Below are 19,788 nucleotides of genomic sequence, written 5' to 3' on the forward strand. Positions count from 1 at the left end.
CTGTATATCACGAAGGGTGTGGCAATTTCCTGGATCAGCTTACAGGATTAGGCACCAAGAGTAGAATCAGTCTGAAAAGAGCCAGTTTAATGCAAGGTGAAGTGATCTTCTCCAACTTACTGATCTTTTCAAAAGTGAGCGAAAAAAGCCTCAGCTCCTCGGAAAAGGCCAAAAATAAAACCAACCTGTTCACTACGACCCTCCAAGAGGGTCTATATGGCTCTGAGCTTTGGGAAAGCAAAATTGATGACTTGGGAGCAGTGGACAGCTTCAGAAGTTCTTGCTTTGGAATGAATGTGCTCCCCGTGACATTGCTGTTGGAGTTGTGCAACCCCATGGAAAAAGCAAAGCTCTTCCCTGCAGTATTTTTGTCAACATTGGAGCTTTTGTATAAATGAAGCATATGGTACAGAGTTGTTTAGAACCCATTTGCCAGCATACAGTTTCACTGATTCCTGTAATATGGAACACAGGGATTTTTGTCCCTTACCAAAGCCCAGTTTGGAATGGGGGAGCTTGACAGCCTCCTATAACTGCCAAACACACAAAAAAACCCTCCAATATTCTTCCTGCTGAAAGCCTGATGAGATTTGGAAGTCAGTCCAGAGCATAAAGATCCACCTAACAGAGTGGTATGACAGTACACCCCTCTTTCATGTGCTTTAACAATGTTGTGGGCAACGAACCATATACATTCATTTGTGATGCCTGTGTTTATGGGGAAAAAAAGGGAGACGTGTTATGAGAGCAGTTATTAGAGAACATGGCATTACCACCATTGTACTGGTCCCATAAACCACTGAGCTCTCTGTTGAGTTGAACTTGTGAAAAGCATAACTCTCTAGCAGAGGTGTCAAGGCTGATTCCCACTCTGACACTGAGTGTGTAAGGTACAGCACTAAAACACCATAAAATACTATTAATATAATTGGGTGACCTCTAGGTCTTGTGGTATGTGAAAGGGTAAATAACTCTCGCATTCACTTTCTCTGCACCATTCATTTTATAGACCTCTATCATATTCTCTTCCCCTTAGCAATCTGTTTTCCAAGATAAGAAGCCCCAATCCTTTTAATCCTTCCTCCTATGGAAGCTGTTCCACAAGCTTACTCATTTTTGTTGCCTTTCTCTGTACCTTTCTTTGTACCTTTCCCAATTCTAATACTTTGCTTTTGAGATGGGGCAACCAAAACTGCGCACAGTATTCAAAGTGTGGGCATACCATGGATTTAGAGAGTCATCATGGAATTTTGTGGCTTACATAAATGAAGCCGAGAAGAATGAGAGCTCTAATGAGACATATAGTGTTTAATGCACTAGGCATGCATTTTACATTCAGGAGGCCTAAGTTCTCATCCTAACCCTGACAATGACCTAGTAACAAATCACAAATTTCTGTTTCATCATCTGTAAATAAGTAATAATCAAATTTATTCACCTCTTTTTAAAGTACTTCCAAACCTATAACTGAAAGGGCACTATTTAAATGAGCAAGGAGGATCTTGTGAGGAAAGCACTAGATATATCGGAAGTAGATGATCTAATTTCTCACTTTCTTCCACCCGCCTAACATATGCATTCTAAGCAAGAAAAGTGCTCAGAGGTAAACTGATTTAAATAGGATTTTCGACCTTAGAAGACAGATGTTCATTAGCCTTAAAATCAGGATCACAGATTTAAAAACAAAACCCCTCAAAACACACAAAAAAAAAAACCAAAAACCCACAAACACAGAGTGGAGCAAATATTGGCTTTATGGGATCAGGAACAATAGATATCACTGAAGAGATCAGCTTTTCTGACAGTTCTTAACATTTTAACTCTGTTCTTGTCTGGGAATTCTATTTAAAACTTACAGTGAAGGAGAGAACAACACTACTTTGTTGTGCCATTATTTGTTTCTTTATTTGGTTCACAGTCCCTAAAATAACTCCATGTTACTTTTTCCCAATGTGGTGAAATCTGAGATGTGGCCAACTTATCTGAAATATATACAGATAATGCTTGGCCTATATCTGAAATGTACTTATCAGATTCAAAGAGGTAGCCATGTTAGTCTGTATCTTCACAAAACAAAAAGCAGTCCTGTAGCACTTTAGAGGTTAACACTGCATTAGCTCAAAAAAGCAGTCCAGTAGCACTTTAAAGACTAACAAAATAATTTATCAGGCAATGAGCTTTTGTGAGACAGACCCACTTCTTCAGATCAAAGCCATACTAACAAAATAATATCTTAGGTGATGGGCTTTTGTGGGACAGACCCACTTCTTCAGATCTGGAAAATCTTGAAGGAATCCTGATCAGGACTTCTCAGATCTGAAGAACTGCATGTGTCCACAAAAGCTCATCAGCTCATCACCTAATAAATTAGATCGTTAGTCTCTGAAGTGCGACAGGACTCTTTTGTGTTTAATCAATTCAGTTATCTGATTCATCACAGAAACAACAAAATCTAACAACATAGCAAGAACACAAGGAAGTAACAGGAATCACTTTTCTATGCAGTATAACTACCCAGATTCAGGAGTAGAAACTGAACATCCTCTTAACTCTTCCATGAGGAAGATAACAGCTTTGCTTCACATAAGCAAAAGAGGGAATTATACCTCCTTAAATTCCTCTAAGGTAGGATTCATTATTGGCAAAAGGCATCTACATATGTTCTAGGGCTGGTCAGTAAGTATTTATTGTATCTCCACAGAAAAAAGTCAACTTTTTTGTCACAAAATCAAAAGCTGAGAATTTCAGTTCATAAAGGAAAGATACAGTAGATAGCAATACCTAGGGAAATACAACCTAGATGGAGCTGTGAAGAGTAGGTGCATAACTGGTTGGAAACCCATTCCCAGAGAGTAGTCAGTGGTTCGCTGTCACACTGGAAAGACACACGAAGTAGGGTCCAGCATGTGTAAATTCTGGATCCAGTTCTGTTCAATATCTTCACCAAAGATTTAGAAAATAGTATAAAGAATAATCTTACAAAGCTTATGGACAATACAATACCACACTGGGAGAGATGGAAGTGATTTGGAGGATAGGACTACAATTCAAAATTATCTGGATAATCTGGAGAAATGGTCTAAAGGAAGCACTATGGAATTCAACAAGGACAAATGTGAAGTACTCCACTTGGGAAGGAACAATAAATTTCAAACATATAAAACAGGAAATTACAGCCTAGGAAGGAGTACTGCAGAAAGGGATCTGGGGTCATTGTGGCTCACAAGCTAAATATGATTTAACAGTGTTACACTGTTGCAAAAAAGCAAACAGAAGGTAATTTCCTTATTTGACAACTCTTTTCAAGCTTCTGCTGTAATACATTTAAGACAAAATTCAAAATTTCCTTGTAGAACAACAAAAAAGCAAACATCAACTGTGCTTTGTTTTGTTTTATTTGCTGGAGTTTTGGTAGCATGCATGACTTTTACAGCACCTGTAAACAAGTCAGTGAAGCATAATGCTTTAAGGAACTTGCATTTTGTGGAACTTCTGTATAAACATTACCCTTTCCACCTCCACTGTATTACTTAATACTCATCATAGACAAGACGTATCCAGTTGACGTTTTTATGGCTAAAAACACTCATAGCAGCGACTTTTAGAAGATGATTTTTTATTAAATCAAGTCATTGCACTTGCTCAATTATTGCTACAGCAAAAAAGGCCATTCACATATTATAACACCTTTCAATGTTTGATTCATCTGATTGTCTTGTTCTGCTCATCTGCTACAAGCTTAAGTGCAGACAGGAAAATCATCAAACAGCAACCTGTCTAGAACTTGTTTTATACTGTGGTCACAGTGAAGAGATTATAAAATAGACTCCTATTTCATTAAACTTGTTTCTTGCTTTGCATCAGACTTAGGTAAAGAGGTAAAAGAGTTCTAAATGCAAAGTTTAGTGTCTGATAGAAAGCACTACTGCTGCCCATTATTCCTGGATACAAAGTTCTGGGTTGAGTCTTCATTTTTGATGCATCAAGGCAATTAAAAAGTTAATATTGAACCAGCTTGTTAGCACTGTCTGTCAGAAAGATATCCTAAAATTCGCATATTTACTAATGAGATTTTATGAAAAATGTAATCACATAATTCACTCTAGATGTTTGCCATTTATAATGCACCAAATATGGAAAAGTGTTCTCATGATTTATTAAACATTTTTGCTTTACTTCATGAATCTACATTACTATTCCTATGGTACTTGTGGACAGAAATCTAAATGGTGTTTTACAAGCCAAGATAATTCATTGGTGAGCTTGGCAAACTAGGGAGCTTGCTATATGCTGCTAGGTCAATCAGAGACGGGGATGGTTTTTGCTTAATTGAAGCAATGTATTTTAACTGCTGTTTCTATTTAAAAACCTGGAAGTATTGTCAATTTGTATCAACTATAGATACCATAAATAAAACATGAATTATGGAGAGGAAAAAAGTGAGGAACAGTTTTTCAGTAATTATTACCTGGATGTTTGCATGACACCCAGGAGTTAGGTACAATGTGACCTGCAAGTTTTCAACCTTTTTCCATGGAGAATACATGAAAGACATTGCGTTGGAGATCAGCACAATGATTCATCCAAAGCTGTTCCAATCTATCTTGTAAAAATACATATTTCTTTAAAATGTCATTAAATTTTGATTTACATAATGTACTGAGATACATAATGAACTGAGAGCTTACAGTTTATGGCATAAGTAATACTCTTTTTAAAATGTCTTAATATTTACATAAGAGCCCAAAGTGATTTTTCTGGGGCCATCAGTGTTTGTCAGGAAATACAACCTAATTTTAAAGACTGTATTAAAGTGTTTGTATATGCATATGGCTGACTGAAGACTCTGAAAGTTGCAATTCATATGAAGGAAGCTTTTAAAATGTTCTTTTTTAATACTACTATTACTGTAAAAAAGAAACAAACCAATGACAATTGATGAGCTAGATCTAAATTTAATAAAACAAAAAAATCCAGAGTTAAAGCTGATTTTGCATGTTGTATGCAGTGACATCTAGGCACTACAGGTTTAGCTTAGGATAGATATTGTTGTAACTCTGGATTTTTTTTCTCCTCTTTTTAACAATTACCTTTGTTCTACTATAGTTTCATGGTTGAATCCTAAATACCCTTTTACGAATCTTATAGTGCACATGACAAAATGTTTTCCATTTAAGAAACTATTTTGATTAGATCCTTAATTATAGTGCGCATAGGTGATTAATCTGCCACATCGCATTACCAAGTTCTTGTCTCATCTCTCAAATTATAAAACAGCATATTACTAATACTCTCACTGCAGACAGGCACAACAGTGTAATCCTGGGGGAGAATGCTAAAATTAAAAAAATATACAAATATTATTATTCCCTTTTGTGTGTTTGGGAAAAGTTGACGACAGATACTATTAGGCTACTATCTCCCGCCCAATCGACTATCTTACAGATTACTTGTAAAGATATATCACCCTATTTATAGTATAGATCTCTTCAAAAATTACACTACAAGTATTCAATAAAAATCTATTAAGAACTCCCTCTTCTTTTTATACAGATTCAGTAGTATTTTCAAGCAAACCAGAAAAATAAAGGTCTGCAATTTTCCAGCACGATAAGAAATAAGGCCTCTTTTATATTGGCAAAAAAAATTACATCATTCTTTTTCTCTCTTATTTCTCTGAGTACAAGACTATATTACTCTTTTCCCCCTGACCCCCAAGCCCATTGAACACCAGCATTCATTATTCTGAAGTAAAAAAAAAGGAAAAAAAAAAAAAGTCAGTTCTATTTGTATCATGACTTGGAATTCCTGAAGGTTGACTCATGTGGACATGACTACTTTCTTCAGTTTTTCTATTTCAGCCTGCAAAAAAAGACATCATGAAAATAATGAACTGCCCAATATTGCCATAATCTGTATTTTAATTCACATGACACTTCACAAAAATCTTAATCTTTCCGTTGAATTTTTCTTTGCAATGTATGCTAAACAGTTATTAAAAATGCATGCATTTAACAACATACTACTAAGCAGCCATTTAAAATACACATTGCCTATTAATATGGTAAACTGGATTGAATAAATTGGTTATGATTAAAGTATCCCACAGAACAAGTTTGTTCTCTGAATTCAATTGTTTAATAACTCCTGCATAACGTGACTGTGGCTGTGCCTACACTACAAACTTAGTTCGAAGTTAACTTCTAAGTAAGATGCTACTTACATGCAGGGCATCTACACACACTTTTCCTTACTTCGAAGTAAGGGAGGCTAACTTTGAAGTCATTAGTTCATTCCTGGGAATGAAGCAGTGGCTTACTTTGAAATTTAACTTCAAAGTAAAAGTGTGTGTAGATGCTCTGCACTCCTTACTTCAACGTAAGCAGTCTGCCAACGAAGCAGCACCCCCTGGAGGACAGACAGTCTAGCCAGCCCAGGCAGGGCTCTATGGTCCCTGCCAGCCGCCATAAGGACTCAGCTCCCTGGCAATCCCAGGCAGGAAGCTGAGACTGTGCCACAAGCAGGGGCAGCACGAGCTCCCACTTGGACAGCCCGTTTGATGCAGCACCCAGTCTCCACACGCCCTGGCCACCACAGCAGGATGCCAGGATCCCTCCTGCCTCCCCCCGGGGGCTTCGGACAAGGAGTCCAAGGGCTCACAGTGCCCAGACAAGAGCCGTGCCAAGAGGGGACCCCCTTGGACCAAGGACAAGCTGAAGGACCTCCTTGCTCTGTAGAAGGAGGAGGTCCTTCACCAGACCAGCCTCCAGCAGAGAAACACCAAGGTCTCTAACCAGCTGGCCAGAGGCCTCACTGCCCAGGGCCACCCCGACCACACTGGCAGCAGCATCAGGATCAAAGTAAAAGAACTGCGGCGCACATACATCAAGGCCTACGATGCTGCCAGCCAGTTGGGAGCATGACCCGTGCACTGTTCCCATTATAGGGAGCTGCACAAGCTGCTGAGACCGAGGGAGGTGGCCACCCCGGAATACCTGGTCAACTCAGCAGGTCCCCCCCTCACCCCAGAGGGCAGTGACGAGAAGATGGGCTCCTCTGGCACCATGAGTCCCCAGCACGGGGAGTGGCCTGCTGAGACCGAGGGCAATGACGAGGCCTCCAGCAACAGGACCCTCATTCATCACCCTTCCCTTCGGGACACCCAGCAGAGCCTCACTGAGCCCAAGCCCCAGGAGGTTGCAGCCAGTACGTATGGGGTGAATAGGATGTTGCAAGGGCTGGGGACAGGGCCTCCCCTGGAACAGCCCTACAGCTCACACGCCTGGGGTCAGGGGAGGGGAGGGAACACAGGCCCACCTTTGCCAGGCAGGAACCTCTGGGAACCCGGGATACCACAGGGCTCATGGGCCGTCAGGTGGGCCAGTGCAGCAGGGGCCCTGCCCCCCGGGGTTCAGACCCAGCACTCACAGGCCATCCCCCTGTCCCCTTCTATCTCCACAGGTCCATCATCGGGAAGCTACCGCATCCCACTAGAGCAGGCCGCAGTGGGCCGGGAGGCCACCCGATTGCCCCAACCTGCATCCCCCCCGCAGCAGGGCCTCCCAGAGACTACGCTGAAGGGATGAGAAGACAGCTGCGAACCGGGTGGTTGTATGGGAGATGACCGGGGTGCTCTGGGACTGGCTGGTCGGCAGCCTGCACACTTGTTTGCCTGCCTAGCCCAACTTACTGCCCCCTCACGAGCATGGCCTGCAGCACTCCCCGCCCTACCTTCAGGCAGATGCCCAATGCATGGCAGACCTGTCACCAGCCGCCTGTGTCGAGCTGGCTCAGTGGCTGCTGTCCAAGGCAGGTGCACCTGCCCCAGCAACTGCCCCATACACCCTGCGGAGGCCAAGCCCATGGCACACCCATGCAGAGGACCCCAGGCCCAGGGTGGTAGGGGCAGCCATGGCTGACATGGCTCCCAGCCCCCCATGCCTCCAGGAGACTAACCGTTCTCCCATCCTAGCCCTTCTCCCAGTTCAGCCCACCCACCTAGGCCCCGGCCTACCCCGTGGACTGTTCCCCCCGTGCAATGTAAATAGTTTCAAACATTGTTCTGTTTTGTTTTCTCAAATACATTTATTACCCAAAACAAAGTTTATTGTTCCCACCCTAACCCCATGTCCCTGATGCTCAGTGGGAGAGGGTGAGTGAGGGTGAGTAAGGGGTGGAAGAGTGGGGAGGCCCATCGCACCCACAACGTCTGGGTGTTCCGAAATTTATGACTGGGGTGCCGAATGCAGAAGAGCATGTCGTGGTGCAGAGTGTGGCTGGGAGGCACAGGGCAGGCCCTGCATAAAGGTCTGGCACAATGCTTCCTGGACCCTGATCCCATCCCTCTGGGCCTTACAGCACAGGGCAGTGGGCAGCTGTTCGTAGCTGGCCCCTGGGTCAACAGCCCAGTCCTGGATAAAGGACTCCTGCCGACCCTCCACAACGTTGTTGAGAGCACAGCAGGTGGTGATGACCGTGCGGACGTTTGGGAGGCTGACATCCAGCCTGGTGAGGAGGCTGCAAAACCTTCCCTTCAGCCTCCCAAACGCCACTCGACCGTGCCCTGGCATGGTTGAGGCGACTGTTAAAGGTGTCCTGAGCCGCCGTGGTGCATCCGGTATAGGGCCGCATAAGCCAAGGGTGCAGCAGGCATGCGGCATCAGCCACAATGCAGAAGGGCATCGTGATGTCCCCAGGCAGGAGCTCCTGAGGGGGGATGTACTTGCCCTCTTGCATCTGGCACCCCCACCATGAATTCCTTAACACCCGGACATGATGGGCCCTGCCCAGCCACCCCACACACGTCCAGGAAACAGCCCCTTGTGTCCAGCAGGGCCTGGAGTACCATCGAGTGATATTCTTTCCTGTTAATGTAGGTGCCCCCAATGTGGTCCAGAGCCCGGATTGCCACGTACGTCCCATCCAGGGCAACCAAAACAAATGGGGAAGCCCAGGTCTGCAAACTCGGCGAGGGCAGCATTCAGGTCCCTCAGGGCCACGACGCATCACAGGAGCACCCTGTTGATGGCTCAGACAACCTGCTGGGGTGGGGGGCGGTGACACATCCATGACTGACGGTCTGGGAGGCCCCCCTGTCTCCTGCCCCCTTCCCAGTATCCCTCTTCCCGGGTGGGTCTGTGGTGGGAGCCAGACTTACCTCAAGCATCACCACTCCAACGGTGGCCTTGCCAACTCCAAACTGGTGGCCAACGGACCAGAGGCTGTCGGGGGTGGCCAACCTCTTCTGCACCAGGAGCGCTGGCTGCATCCCGGTGTCCCAGTGCTGGAGGACAGGGGCGAGCCAGTGGCAGAGGTCTTCAAATGTCTGGTGGGTCATGTGAGTTCCTCAGCCACTGCTCATCGTCCCAGTCCTCCAGCACCAGGTGGTCCCACGACTTGGTGCTGGAGGCGAAGGCCCACCGGCACCAGATGGCAGGGCCTCAGGGGAGAGGCAGCAGGGGCAGGGACAGTGCCTGAAGGCTGGGTCCCATGTGGGCGACTCGGCCATGCCACTGAAAAAGCAGGACAACCAGTATAGCCAGCAGGCTGGCCAGAGTAGAAAGGACATCGTCCTCAGGGAGGCTGTGAGCAGGCATGGTCTCTGGCTCTTCTCCCCAGCACGTTCTCTGCTGCTGTCTGCAGCCTCAATCGTGACCATGTGCAGGGTGGGGGTGCTGGAAGGGGCCCTCTAAGGGATCAGCTGGCTGCAAGCCCGGAAGGGTTTGTCAGCCATGCAACCCCATGCCTGCATCATTTCCTGGCCCCTTACTTTGAAGAGGGGGCTAATTGAGTGTAGATGTTTTACTTCAAAGTAGGGGGAAGCCTACTTCGAAGTAAGAGGGGGTGCATTTTGTGCATAAACGCTCTACTTCAAGTTATTCTGTAGTGTAGACACTGCCTGACAGTTGAGGAAGTGGGTTCCAGCCCATGAAAGAGCTTTATGCCCAAATACATTTGTTAGTCTTTAAAGTGCCATAGGACTCCCTTGTTGCTTTTGCTTTAACAGATTAGCATGGCTACCTCTATGAAGCAGGACTGTATGCGCTGGTGCATCATCTTAGACTTTCTTCCTAAAATGGATCATGTACAAAATTTCTTACCAACCCTAAAGAATAATGTGGAATATATAGATCTTAGTTACACTGCTATTAATCTGACAGAACTCTACTGGTTACAATGGAGATACTCTAGTAAAAAATCACTTGTAATGGAATATGATCCATGGTTTCTTCACATTTGTGAAACTGCACCATTTGCAATGCTGAATGATATTTTTACATAGGGTCCCTTTTGTAACTGCCTAAAAATAAGATTGTATATAAAGGTTCACCTAGGATGAGGTAAACCCATCATATCAACTACGCTGTGCAGGTCATATTCAGAAGTGATATGTACTCAGAATGTCTCCCTGCAAAAGGCTATGTTTTCCTGCACAGCTTGAAGAAAAAACAAATCTTAAAAGCTCACTGTACTGTATGGCTACAGTTACACTAGCTGGTCTTGCCAGCAAAACTCTAGTTTTGTCAGCAAAACTCGTGGAGCATGCACACATAAAAGGTGTTTTGTTAACAGTAACTGGACAAAACACAACACTTTTGCTGGTAGCACTCTGCCTCAAAGCTCTGAAGCACAAAGCTGCTGCTGCCACCCGATTCTGTTGACCAAAAAGCTGTGTGGCTTCTCTGGGAGGGCCTTCTCTCAGACAGGGCATCCACAACAGTGGGCAGCTCTATCTGCTGTGCTTCCTGGTGCCTGTTTTGTTGAGAAAGCAGCCAGGCAGTCCGGCTGCTTTCTCGACAGAGTGGAGTGCTCCCCTAATTGGCTTTTGTGTGTGGCCTCACTCTGTCAACAAAAGTTTTGTTGAGAAAATTCTCCCAACAGTGCCTTCTGTTGACAGAGTACTGTAGTGTAACCATAGACCATATTTAGCTACATGCCAACAGCATGTTATTTTGATTTACTGACTTCTAGAATATTTAAAAACAGCTGATCTATTCCTTGAAATTTAAAAAAAAAAAATCTGAAGAACATCGACATTTTCAAAAGTTCGCCCCCATTTTTTAAAAAACAGATGTTTCAGATTTTGACTTCTCACTATCCTCAGCTGTCATATTTGTGATTTTCAACATTGCTTAAAAGAGGTTTCATGATAGGTTAACAGAAGCCTCTTAAAGCTGCCTTCTTCAGGAGCTCAAGGACAAAGAAAAAGTCTATTGTGCATATTACTAAACTCTACTCCAAACCTACACGCATGACTAACCTCTATTTTGCAAATGGGAGTATTGGGTTTTTCTCATTTTGAATCTTCCACGTATAAAATCTAATTCCTCATACCAACTTCTGCTTTACTAGGCAATCATTCAGATTCATGCTAATAAGGCAGATCAAACAGGACTGTTAAAGGGTTTCATCAGCTCTCCAGTGTTATTAGAATATTGCAGTGTTTCCTAATTTTATTTGGCCACACAACACTTTTAAACTCAAAAGAATTTTGTGGAAGCCCTAACAAAGACAAGTTACTCACGTGTAGTAACGATGGTTCTTGGAGATGTGTCCCCGTGGGTGCTCCACAATAGGTGTCGGGCTCGCCCAGCACCACAGATCGGAAATCTTCCAGCAGTTTCTCCTGGATCGCGCATGCGCCAGTGCGCGCCACCCCCCTGTACACCCCCAGCCGCGTGCACGATCCGGTCCCCGCCAGTTCCTTGACCAACCGCCTCGGATGCTCCTGAAAAACACTAGACAGAGATCCGAAGCGGGGAGGATGGGCAGGTGGTGGAGCACCCACGGGGACACATCTCGAAGAACCATCGTTACTACAGGTGAGTAACTTATCTTTCTTCTTCGAGTGGTCCCCGTGGGTGCTCCACAATAGGTGACTACCCAGCAGTAACCCAAGTAAGGAGGTGGGTAATCGGTTTATGTGCAGCTTGCTCCCGAGAGGACTGCTGTCGACAGACGGGTATCCTCTTAGAATACCTGAGGCAGGGCATAATGCTTGGCGAAGGTGTCATAGGATGACCAGGTCGCCGCTCTACAGATGTCTGTTAACGCAATGCCCTTGAAGAAGGCTGTTGATGCCGCCACCGCCCTGGTGGACTGAGCCCTGGGCGGGGCCAGCAAAGGAGTCTTTTGAAGTTCGAAGCACATTTTTATACAGGACACAATGTGCTTTGAGATTCTCCGGGAAGAGAGACCTTCTCCTTTTGACCCGGGAGCGAGAGAGACTAGAAGCCTGTCCGTTTTCCGGAAGGACTTAGTTCTGTCTGTGTAGAAGGCCAACGCCCTCCTCACATCTAGGAGATGCAGGTGTGCCTCCTTGCTGGAGCTGTGAGGCTTCAGGTAAAACGAGGGTAAAACTATTGGCTCGTTAAGATTGGACTCCGAAGAGACTTTTGGAACAAAGGCTGGGCACAGCCTTAAGGTTACCACCTCCTTTGAGAATACTGTGCAGTGCAGTGTTGCCATCACTGCAGCGAGCTCACTCACCCTGCGGGCTGACGTAGTTGCAAGGAGGAAGGCTGTTTTTATCGTAAAGAGACGTATGGAAACTGTGGCTAATGGTTCAAAAGGTGGACCTGATAGCGTGCTGAGCACCAAGTCCAAATTCCACGATAGTGGAAGCGGTTTCCAAGGGGGGGTACAGGTTTACCAGCCCCTTCAAGAACCTGGTAACGATAGGATGGGCGAATACCGTGGGCCCTTCCTCTGTATGCCGAAAGGCTGATATAGCAGCGAGGTGGACCTTTAACGAGGATAGAGAAAGCCCGCCTCTCTTGAGGTCCAATAAGTATTCTAGTGTTACAGGTATAGGAACGTCAAGGGGAGCTAACTGCTTGGCGGAACACCAGGCTGTGAATCAAGTCCATTTCTGCTTGTAAGTCCTCCTGGTGGAGGTCCTTCGGCTACATTCCAGGACTTGTGCTCCCTCCGTACATGTGCTCTTTAAGGAGCTGAGCCATGGATTAGCCATGCTTGTAGGTGCAGACCCTGAGGGTGCGGGTGCAGTATGGACCCTTGAGCCCGGGTGAGTAAGTCCGGCGCCACCGGTAGAGGTAGTGGTGGGCAGTCCGACATGCGCAGAAGCAAGGGAAACCATTGCTGCCGATCCCACGTTGGGACTACTAGTATCATGTGAGCGCTCTCCCTTCTGGCTTTGTGCAAGACCTTGCGGATAAGCGCTGCACGGGAAATGCGTAAAGTAGGGAGCCCTTCCATGAAACATGAATGCGTCCTGCTCTGGAGCAGTGCTGGGGACACTTTTTTTTTTTTTTTTGGTTGCTGCACTGGGTGGCAAACAGATCGATCTGGGGAAAACCCCCATGTACGAAAAATGCACTGTAGCAGATGGGAGCGGATCTGCCATTCGTGCGTGATTGCGAAGCGCCTGCTCAGCTGATCTGCATTCACGTTGTGAGCGCCCAGCAAGTACGAGGCTTTCAACGTTATGTTGTTGGCGATGCACCGATTCCACAATTGGAGTGCTTCCGCACATAGGGCAGGGGATCGTGCTCCCCCTTGTCGACTGATGTAGAAACATAGTGGAGGTATTGTCGGTATTGAATCCCGACTACTGTGCCATGTAGGTAATCTCGAAAATGTCTGCAGGCTTTGAACACTGCTCTGAGCTCCAGTATAGATATGTGCAGTGTCTGTTCCGCAGGGGACCATAGCCCTTGCGTTACCTTGTCGCCGATGTGCGCTCCCCATCCCATGTGGGAGGCGTCAGTAGTAAGAAAAATAGAAATTTGTGGTTGGTGAAAAGGCACCCCCACTACCAGATTCTCAGGGTTTTCCCACCACGCCAGGGATCTGCGCACCTCTGTTGTGGGCGACAACAACCTGTGGACAGTGTGGGATGCCGGTTTGTAAACGCTCACCAGCCAATGCTACAGGCTTGACATGTGCGACCTGGCATTCTGTACCACAAACGTCGCTGCCGCCATGTGGCCCAGCAGCTGTAGGCATGTTAAAGACCGGCACCATGGGGCTGTATGTAATGACTTGCACCAGCAAACTGATTGCGCGGAAGCGGGCGTCGGGTAGGTACACCCTTGCTGTGATAGAGTTTATGCGTGCCCCTATGAACTCTATATGTTGTGTGGGTTTGGACTTTGACTTTGCGAGGTTGATGACTAGGTCCAACGAAGAAACGTGTCCGCTGTGGCGCATATCATGCATGAGACCTCTGCCTTCAAGGTCCCTTTTAGCAGGCAGTCGCCCAGATATGGGAAAAATAAACACCCCCTGTCTGTGCAGGTAGGCTGACACCACTGCCAGGGTTTTGGTAAAGACTCTGGGGGCCGAGGAGAGGCCAAATGGAAGAACCCTGTGCTGGAAGCGCTCCTGGCCGACTGTGAAGCGGAGGAAGCGTCTGTGTGCTGGGTGGATTGTTATATGAAAGTAAGCATCTCGTAAGTCGAGTGCTGCAACACAGTCTCCATCGTCCAGTGCCGTGAGTATCAAGGCAACTGTGATCATTCGAAACCGTTGCTTGTGCAAGTAACGGTTGAGGCCCCGAGATCTAAGATGGGCCTCCAGTGTCCTGTTTTCTTCCCTGGTAGGAAGTAGCGTGAATAAAAACCTTCCCCTGGAATTATTCCGGCACTCTTTCCACCGCCCTTATGAACATAAGGTGAGTCACCCTCTGCTTGAGCCTCGCCTCGTGGCAGCGTCCCTGAGGTGAGGCCTGGTGGGAAGCTTCGTCGGTGGAAGCGACTGGGAGGGGATCGCGTAACCCGTGGCTATGACCTCCAGCACCCATATGTCTGTGGTGATCTTTTGCCATTGGGAGTGGAACGGTCTGAGGCGATGATAGAACATGAGATGAGAGTGGCATTGAGCGGGGGTATTGATAGTGCAGCCCCCCGACATACCCATCAAACTTGTTGCCTTTGGGCCTGACCCGAGGGCGTACGGCTTTGTTGAGAACGTCGCCTAGGAGTTCTGCACTGTTGCCGCTATTGATAGCGCCCTGGGCCGTAGACCCGTTGATATTGCGCACGCTGTGGTTGTAAGCGTAGCGTCCTTGCTGAGGATAAAATTTTTCCTTCCTGTATGAGGCAGTATAAATGCCCGAGGTTCTAAGTGTAGCTCTCGAGTCCTTACTGGAGTGAGGGACCGAGTTGGTTGAGTCTGCAAACGGCTTTTGTGTATCAAAGGGAAGGTCCACGATCTTCGCCTGTAGGTCCCTCGAGATACGTGACGTCTGGGGCCAGGATTCTCTACGCATGACCACCGCTGTAGCCGTTGAACGTGCCGCCATGTCCGCCACGTCCAGGGCAATCTGGACTCCTGTCTGCGATGCTGCGTAGCCCTCTTGAACAATCGCCTTTAACACTGGCTTTTTATCTTCCGGAAGTGGATCCATGAGGGGAGTAAGCCCGGAGTAATTATCAAAATTATGGTTTGCTAGGTGTGCCCATAATTTGCCACTCTCAATAGCAGGATAGGAGAGGAATATACCTTCCTGCCAAACAGCTCTAGCTTCTTAGCATCTTTGTCCGATCCCCCCAATTTGTACTGAGAAGCCTTTGACCTCTGCTGGGACTACCCGACCACCAAAGAATTTGGTTGTGGGTGACTGAAGAGGAACTCCATGCCCTTTGCCGGGACGAAGTATTTCTTATCCGCTCTCTTGTTCGTAGGCAGAACAGAGGCCGGAGTCTGACATATAGTAGCGGCTGACTCCAGAATGGCTCCGTCCAGCGGAATAGCCATTTTGGATGAAGCCGGGGGTCTCAAATTTTTCAGGAGTTTGTGATGTTTCTCCTGCACCTCTGCCGTTTGAATGTCTTGCGTGAAAGCCACCCTTTTAAACAGCTCCTGAAACTGTTTAAGGTCATCTGGGGGAGAGACATCCCCAAGGGCCATGGCCTCATCTGGGGAGGATGAGGAGGAACCACTAAGCCAAACCTCCCTCGAACCCTCGGGTTCCTGCAGTCGATGATACACTTGCTCGCTGGAGGATTGTGAAGGAAAGTCTCGGGGTTCTAAAATTAACTCCCCTTGAGACAACTGTGTTTCCGTCCCCGATCGGGAGCGCCCACGGAGGTATTGAGCGGCCGGAGGGGTGACCTGCCCCTGGGTGTAGGCATGTGGTTTGTCTGTGTCCAGCATGATAAGGACGACCATGGCAGCATGGGTGAAGGTGGCCCAAGCCATGGTGACATTGGTTGGAGGAACGGAGAAGGAGGTTTTTTTTTTTTCTTTTTTCTGAATGGGCCGGTGGAGACACAGGCCTTCGGTGCAGTGTGTGTATCACAGGGGGAGGGCTTGGTGCTAACAGCAGCGCAGCCCTGTCCAGAGATGGACTGCGGTGCCGGGTTTTTGATGTTGCCTTGCCCCTCCGCTGTGGGGTCGGCACCGCCCCCTCCCGTGCCAGGGATCTTGGCCCCACTGTCGGTGCCGTGCGGTTATCCTTCTCCGGTGCCTGCAAGCTCCGTGCCTGGCGCCCCTGCACCGCTGGTGCCGCAGGGGTCTGTGCCGCCTGTGGCAATGCCGCCGGTTCCGGCGCTTGCCTGGCTGACGCTCTAGGCGCCGCGCGTGCCGGCTGTTGTACAACCGGCGGCTCAGCCTCTGCCATGCGTGCTGCCGCTTGCCTGAGTATGCGGCTGGTGGCTGTGTGCTCCGCTCGTCCTGCTCGCTGCAAACGCACGGCAAGGATCAAGCCAGGGAGAGTTTCCTTCGTTTCTGCACTGAGGGGGTCAGAGAAAAACTACCCTCCTCTTATGCAATCCAGAGGGCCCTTCTGGGTGAGGCTTCTCTGGCAAGTCCGGCTGGAGAGCCTTATCGACAAGAGCATTTTACACCTCATCGCTCTGTCCTTCCTGGCCCTGACTGTGAGCTTAGCACAGTGAGAACACGTCCGGGTAGCCATAATTCCCCCAGGCATCGGATGCCTTCGCTATGCCCCATGGAGGCCGGCATAGCTTCACGGCATGACTCCTGGTTTGTAAAACCTGAAGAGGCCATTGCGGTGAGTCCTTTATTGTTAATAGGGTACTTAGCACTTAATCCGTGCCTTTCCACCCCAAATAGTGATCACCGGCCTGCGGCAGCGGGCGGCCTAAATGGCCTTCACGTCCGCTTTTCTCTTCTCCGCTCCTCTCTTTTTCCTTTTTTTTTTTGCTGATATTCTCTTTGTCTTTGCTTTCTCTCTCTTTTTTTTTTTTTTTGTTTAATAACCGAAAACAACAAATTACATGTGGAAAAAAACCACTAAGTAATCTGACTCTGGCCTTAGCCTGAGTGGATTCTGTCTGCAGCCGATGGCGGTTGAGAAGGAACTGGGGGGACCGGATCGTGCACACGGCCGGGGGCACACAGAGGGGCGGTGCGCGCTGGCGCATGCGCAATCCAGGAGAAACTGCTGGAAGATTTCCGATCTGCGGTGCCGGGCGAGCCAGACACCTATTGTGGAGCACCCACGGGGACCACTCGAAGAAGAACAATCATATATAAGGCTTAACCCCTCTTAGCCTCAAACCTGCTCCCCCCATCCCCAGGATTAACCTGCCTCAGCCCCGAACTGGCCCCCTGGAATAACCCTTCCACCCAAAGAGGCCTCTAGACTAACCCCACCTGAACAAACTCTGCCTGAGTCAGCTCCTCCCATGGCAGATGAACCTACCTTAGCCACCACTGCTCCTGATTCTAGTCCTGAGGGTCCAATTTCACTGACCGCCCTATGGTAACGTGAGGTCAGTCACAGCCAATGAAAGGGGAGGACAACACAGGAACCGCAGAACCTGTCTGCCTTCCCTTCCAGAGAGTCATTGGCTCCCCTTGCCCTGCCCCCGTTGCATGCACACCAGCTACTTTGCAAGTCAGGGGCTCTCTATGGCTCCCTGTCCTGCTGCTGTTGAAATAATGGCACTCAGTTCAATTGGTTTAAATGGCCAGATCCCTGCTGCTGCCCCGCTGGCCATTAAACCAATTAAGTTTAGGTCTACCGTTTCAGTGGCAGCAGGGCAGGAAGCCACAGAGGAGTCAGTAGTGGCAGCGTCCAGAGCCACAAATGAATCCTTGGAGTTACAGGTTGCCAACCCCAATCATTTTCTTGTGGAACCCTTATTTTCACTTTGTGGAACACCACTCGGGAAACACTGGAATATTGTATGCACATGTCAATCCACTTTCCTTATTACTAAAATTACCTCTAAGATACTTCGCATCTTCTTCTCTTCTTCCAAATCTTTTCTTAGCTTCTCCAGTTCTTTCCTATAAATTATAAACAAAATTACAATATTACTGGCAAGTGAACCCATGAACGTATATCTTATGGTGCCGGAAAATTTTCCAAGCAAGATTAGTCTCACAAACAATCTATGTAAAAAGCTGGGACAGTACTGCCACTTCAGAGGGTTGGTTTTTTTTACATGCATCTTGACCTGAATTTTGAAAAAGCATTTCTGACCCCTACTCTGTTACAAGAACTTCTATTTTTGTTTACAAGAAGATTAACTGTTCAAGGAATGCTAGTAACAGTGGTAAGTGGGAAAAATACAAAGGCTACAGTTACACTAGCGAGTTTTGCCAACAAAACTTATGGAGCTTGCATACATAAAATGTGTTTTGTGAACAGTTTGTCGACAAAACTCAGTACTTTTGCCAGCAGCCATAACGCATCTGCTGTTGACAGATTCTGTCAACAAAAAACCTGTGTGGACACTCTGTGGGGCCTTCTTTCGACAGACAGGGCATCCACAATAATGGACAGCTCTGTCTGCTGTGCTTCCGGGTGCCTGTTTTGTCGAGAGACCAGCCAGGCAGTCTGGCCAATCTGTTGCCAGAACAGCATGGTCCTTCAAGCTGCTTTTAGTGTGTGGCTCCACTCTATCAACAGAAGTTTTGCTGGGAAATCTCTTTTGGCAGCTACTTCTGTTGACAGAGTGCTGTAGTGTAACTGTAGCCAAAAGGAAAAGAAGGAGGTAGAATGCAACTTCAGCAACACTTCTCAATAACAATTAATATATATGCATTATATGAGCCTGCTAGACGAACTTCTGGAGCAAAGTGCTTAATGAAGTTCAAGAGCAATCTACATGAAAAACCTACCTTTGAAAAGAAAATTTTCAGCATACAATATTTGGAAGAGAAGCTAAGTATATTCAACTAAAGGATGAGAGGAATTAAATAATATTTACCCGTGGTCTTGTTTCAGTGCTTCTACTATACTCAACAACTCACTAATCTGAGCCCTGAGATCATCCACAGAATTTTTTTTCCCATCATCTATTTGGTCTTTAACAGGGATTTCTCCAGGAGCTGAACTGAGTATAACAGAATTTGGTCTCAGAGATGCAGACAGAGGTGAAGTGAACAGAGGTGGCTGAAAGAAATCAATTAAAATACAACAATGAATTCACTAAAAATTGGGAGAACATACATCTCACACAAATTGTTTCAACCCATCTTGTATACCATTTCATGGTAAACAGAACTATCCCACTTGCAAAAGGTTTTTGTAGAACATACTGCACATTTACTTACTCTGGGCATTTCAGGTTATATTTTGTTTTGTTTTGTTTTTTTTCCTTCACTAGGAGATGTGACAGGAACAGCACTCCATTTTACAAACCTGTACATATTTCTGACAGGTTATGTTCTGCCAGTAATGGATGCATAAGGGTAAGAAGCCTGTTTCATGTGCATCCCATGAGCTAGAATTACCACCTCAAGAAGTGACTGAAGTGACTCCAAAGTTCTTTTTAAGAAAAGATCATCTGTGAAGATGGGGAATATTTCTAGCATTGACCTCACACAATTGACTGGCTCCTAAACACT

At 46.9% G+C, this 19,788-nt stretch overlaps 1 protein-coding gene across 1 annotated transcript in view; it reads right to left on the reverse strand.

The window, feature by feature from the left end:
• Nucleotides 1–1,448: 1,448 nt before the first annotated feature.
• Nucleotides 1,449–19,788, reverse strand: part of CD2AP (CD2 associated protein) — a 137,537-nt gene continuing 119,197 nt past the window's right edge. The window contains exons 16-18 of the mRNA XM_074991355.1: nucleotides 19,149–19,333; nucleotides 18,159–18,222; nucleotides 1,449–5,862 (exon numbers count right to left, since the gene is read on the reverse strand). Coding sequence (XP_074847456.1) covers nucleotides 5,821–5,862; nucleotides 18,159–18,222; nucleotides 19,149–19,333 — 291 coding nt within the window. The 3' untranslated portion in view covers nucleotides 1,449–5,820. The remainder of the gene's footprint in view (nucleotides 5,863–18,158; nucleotides 18,223–19,148; nucleotides 19,334–19,788) is intronic.

The sequence above is a fragment of the Carettochelys insculpta genome, chromosome 3, assembly GCF_033958435.1.
Source record: "Carettochelys insculpta isolate YL-2023 chromosome 3, ASM3395843v1, whole genome shotgun sequence".
Taxonomy (NCBI): domain Eukaryota; kingdom Metazoa; phylum Chordata; order Testudines; family Carettochelyidae; genus Carettochelys; species Carettochelys insculpta.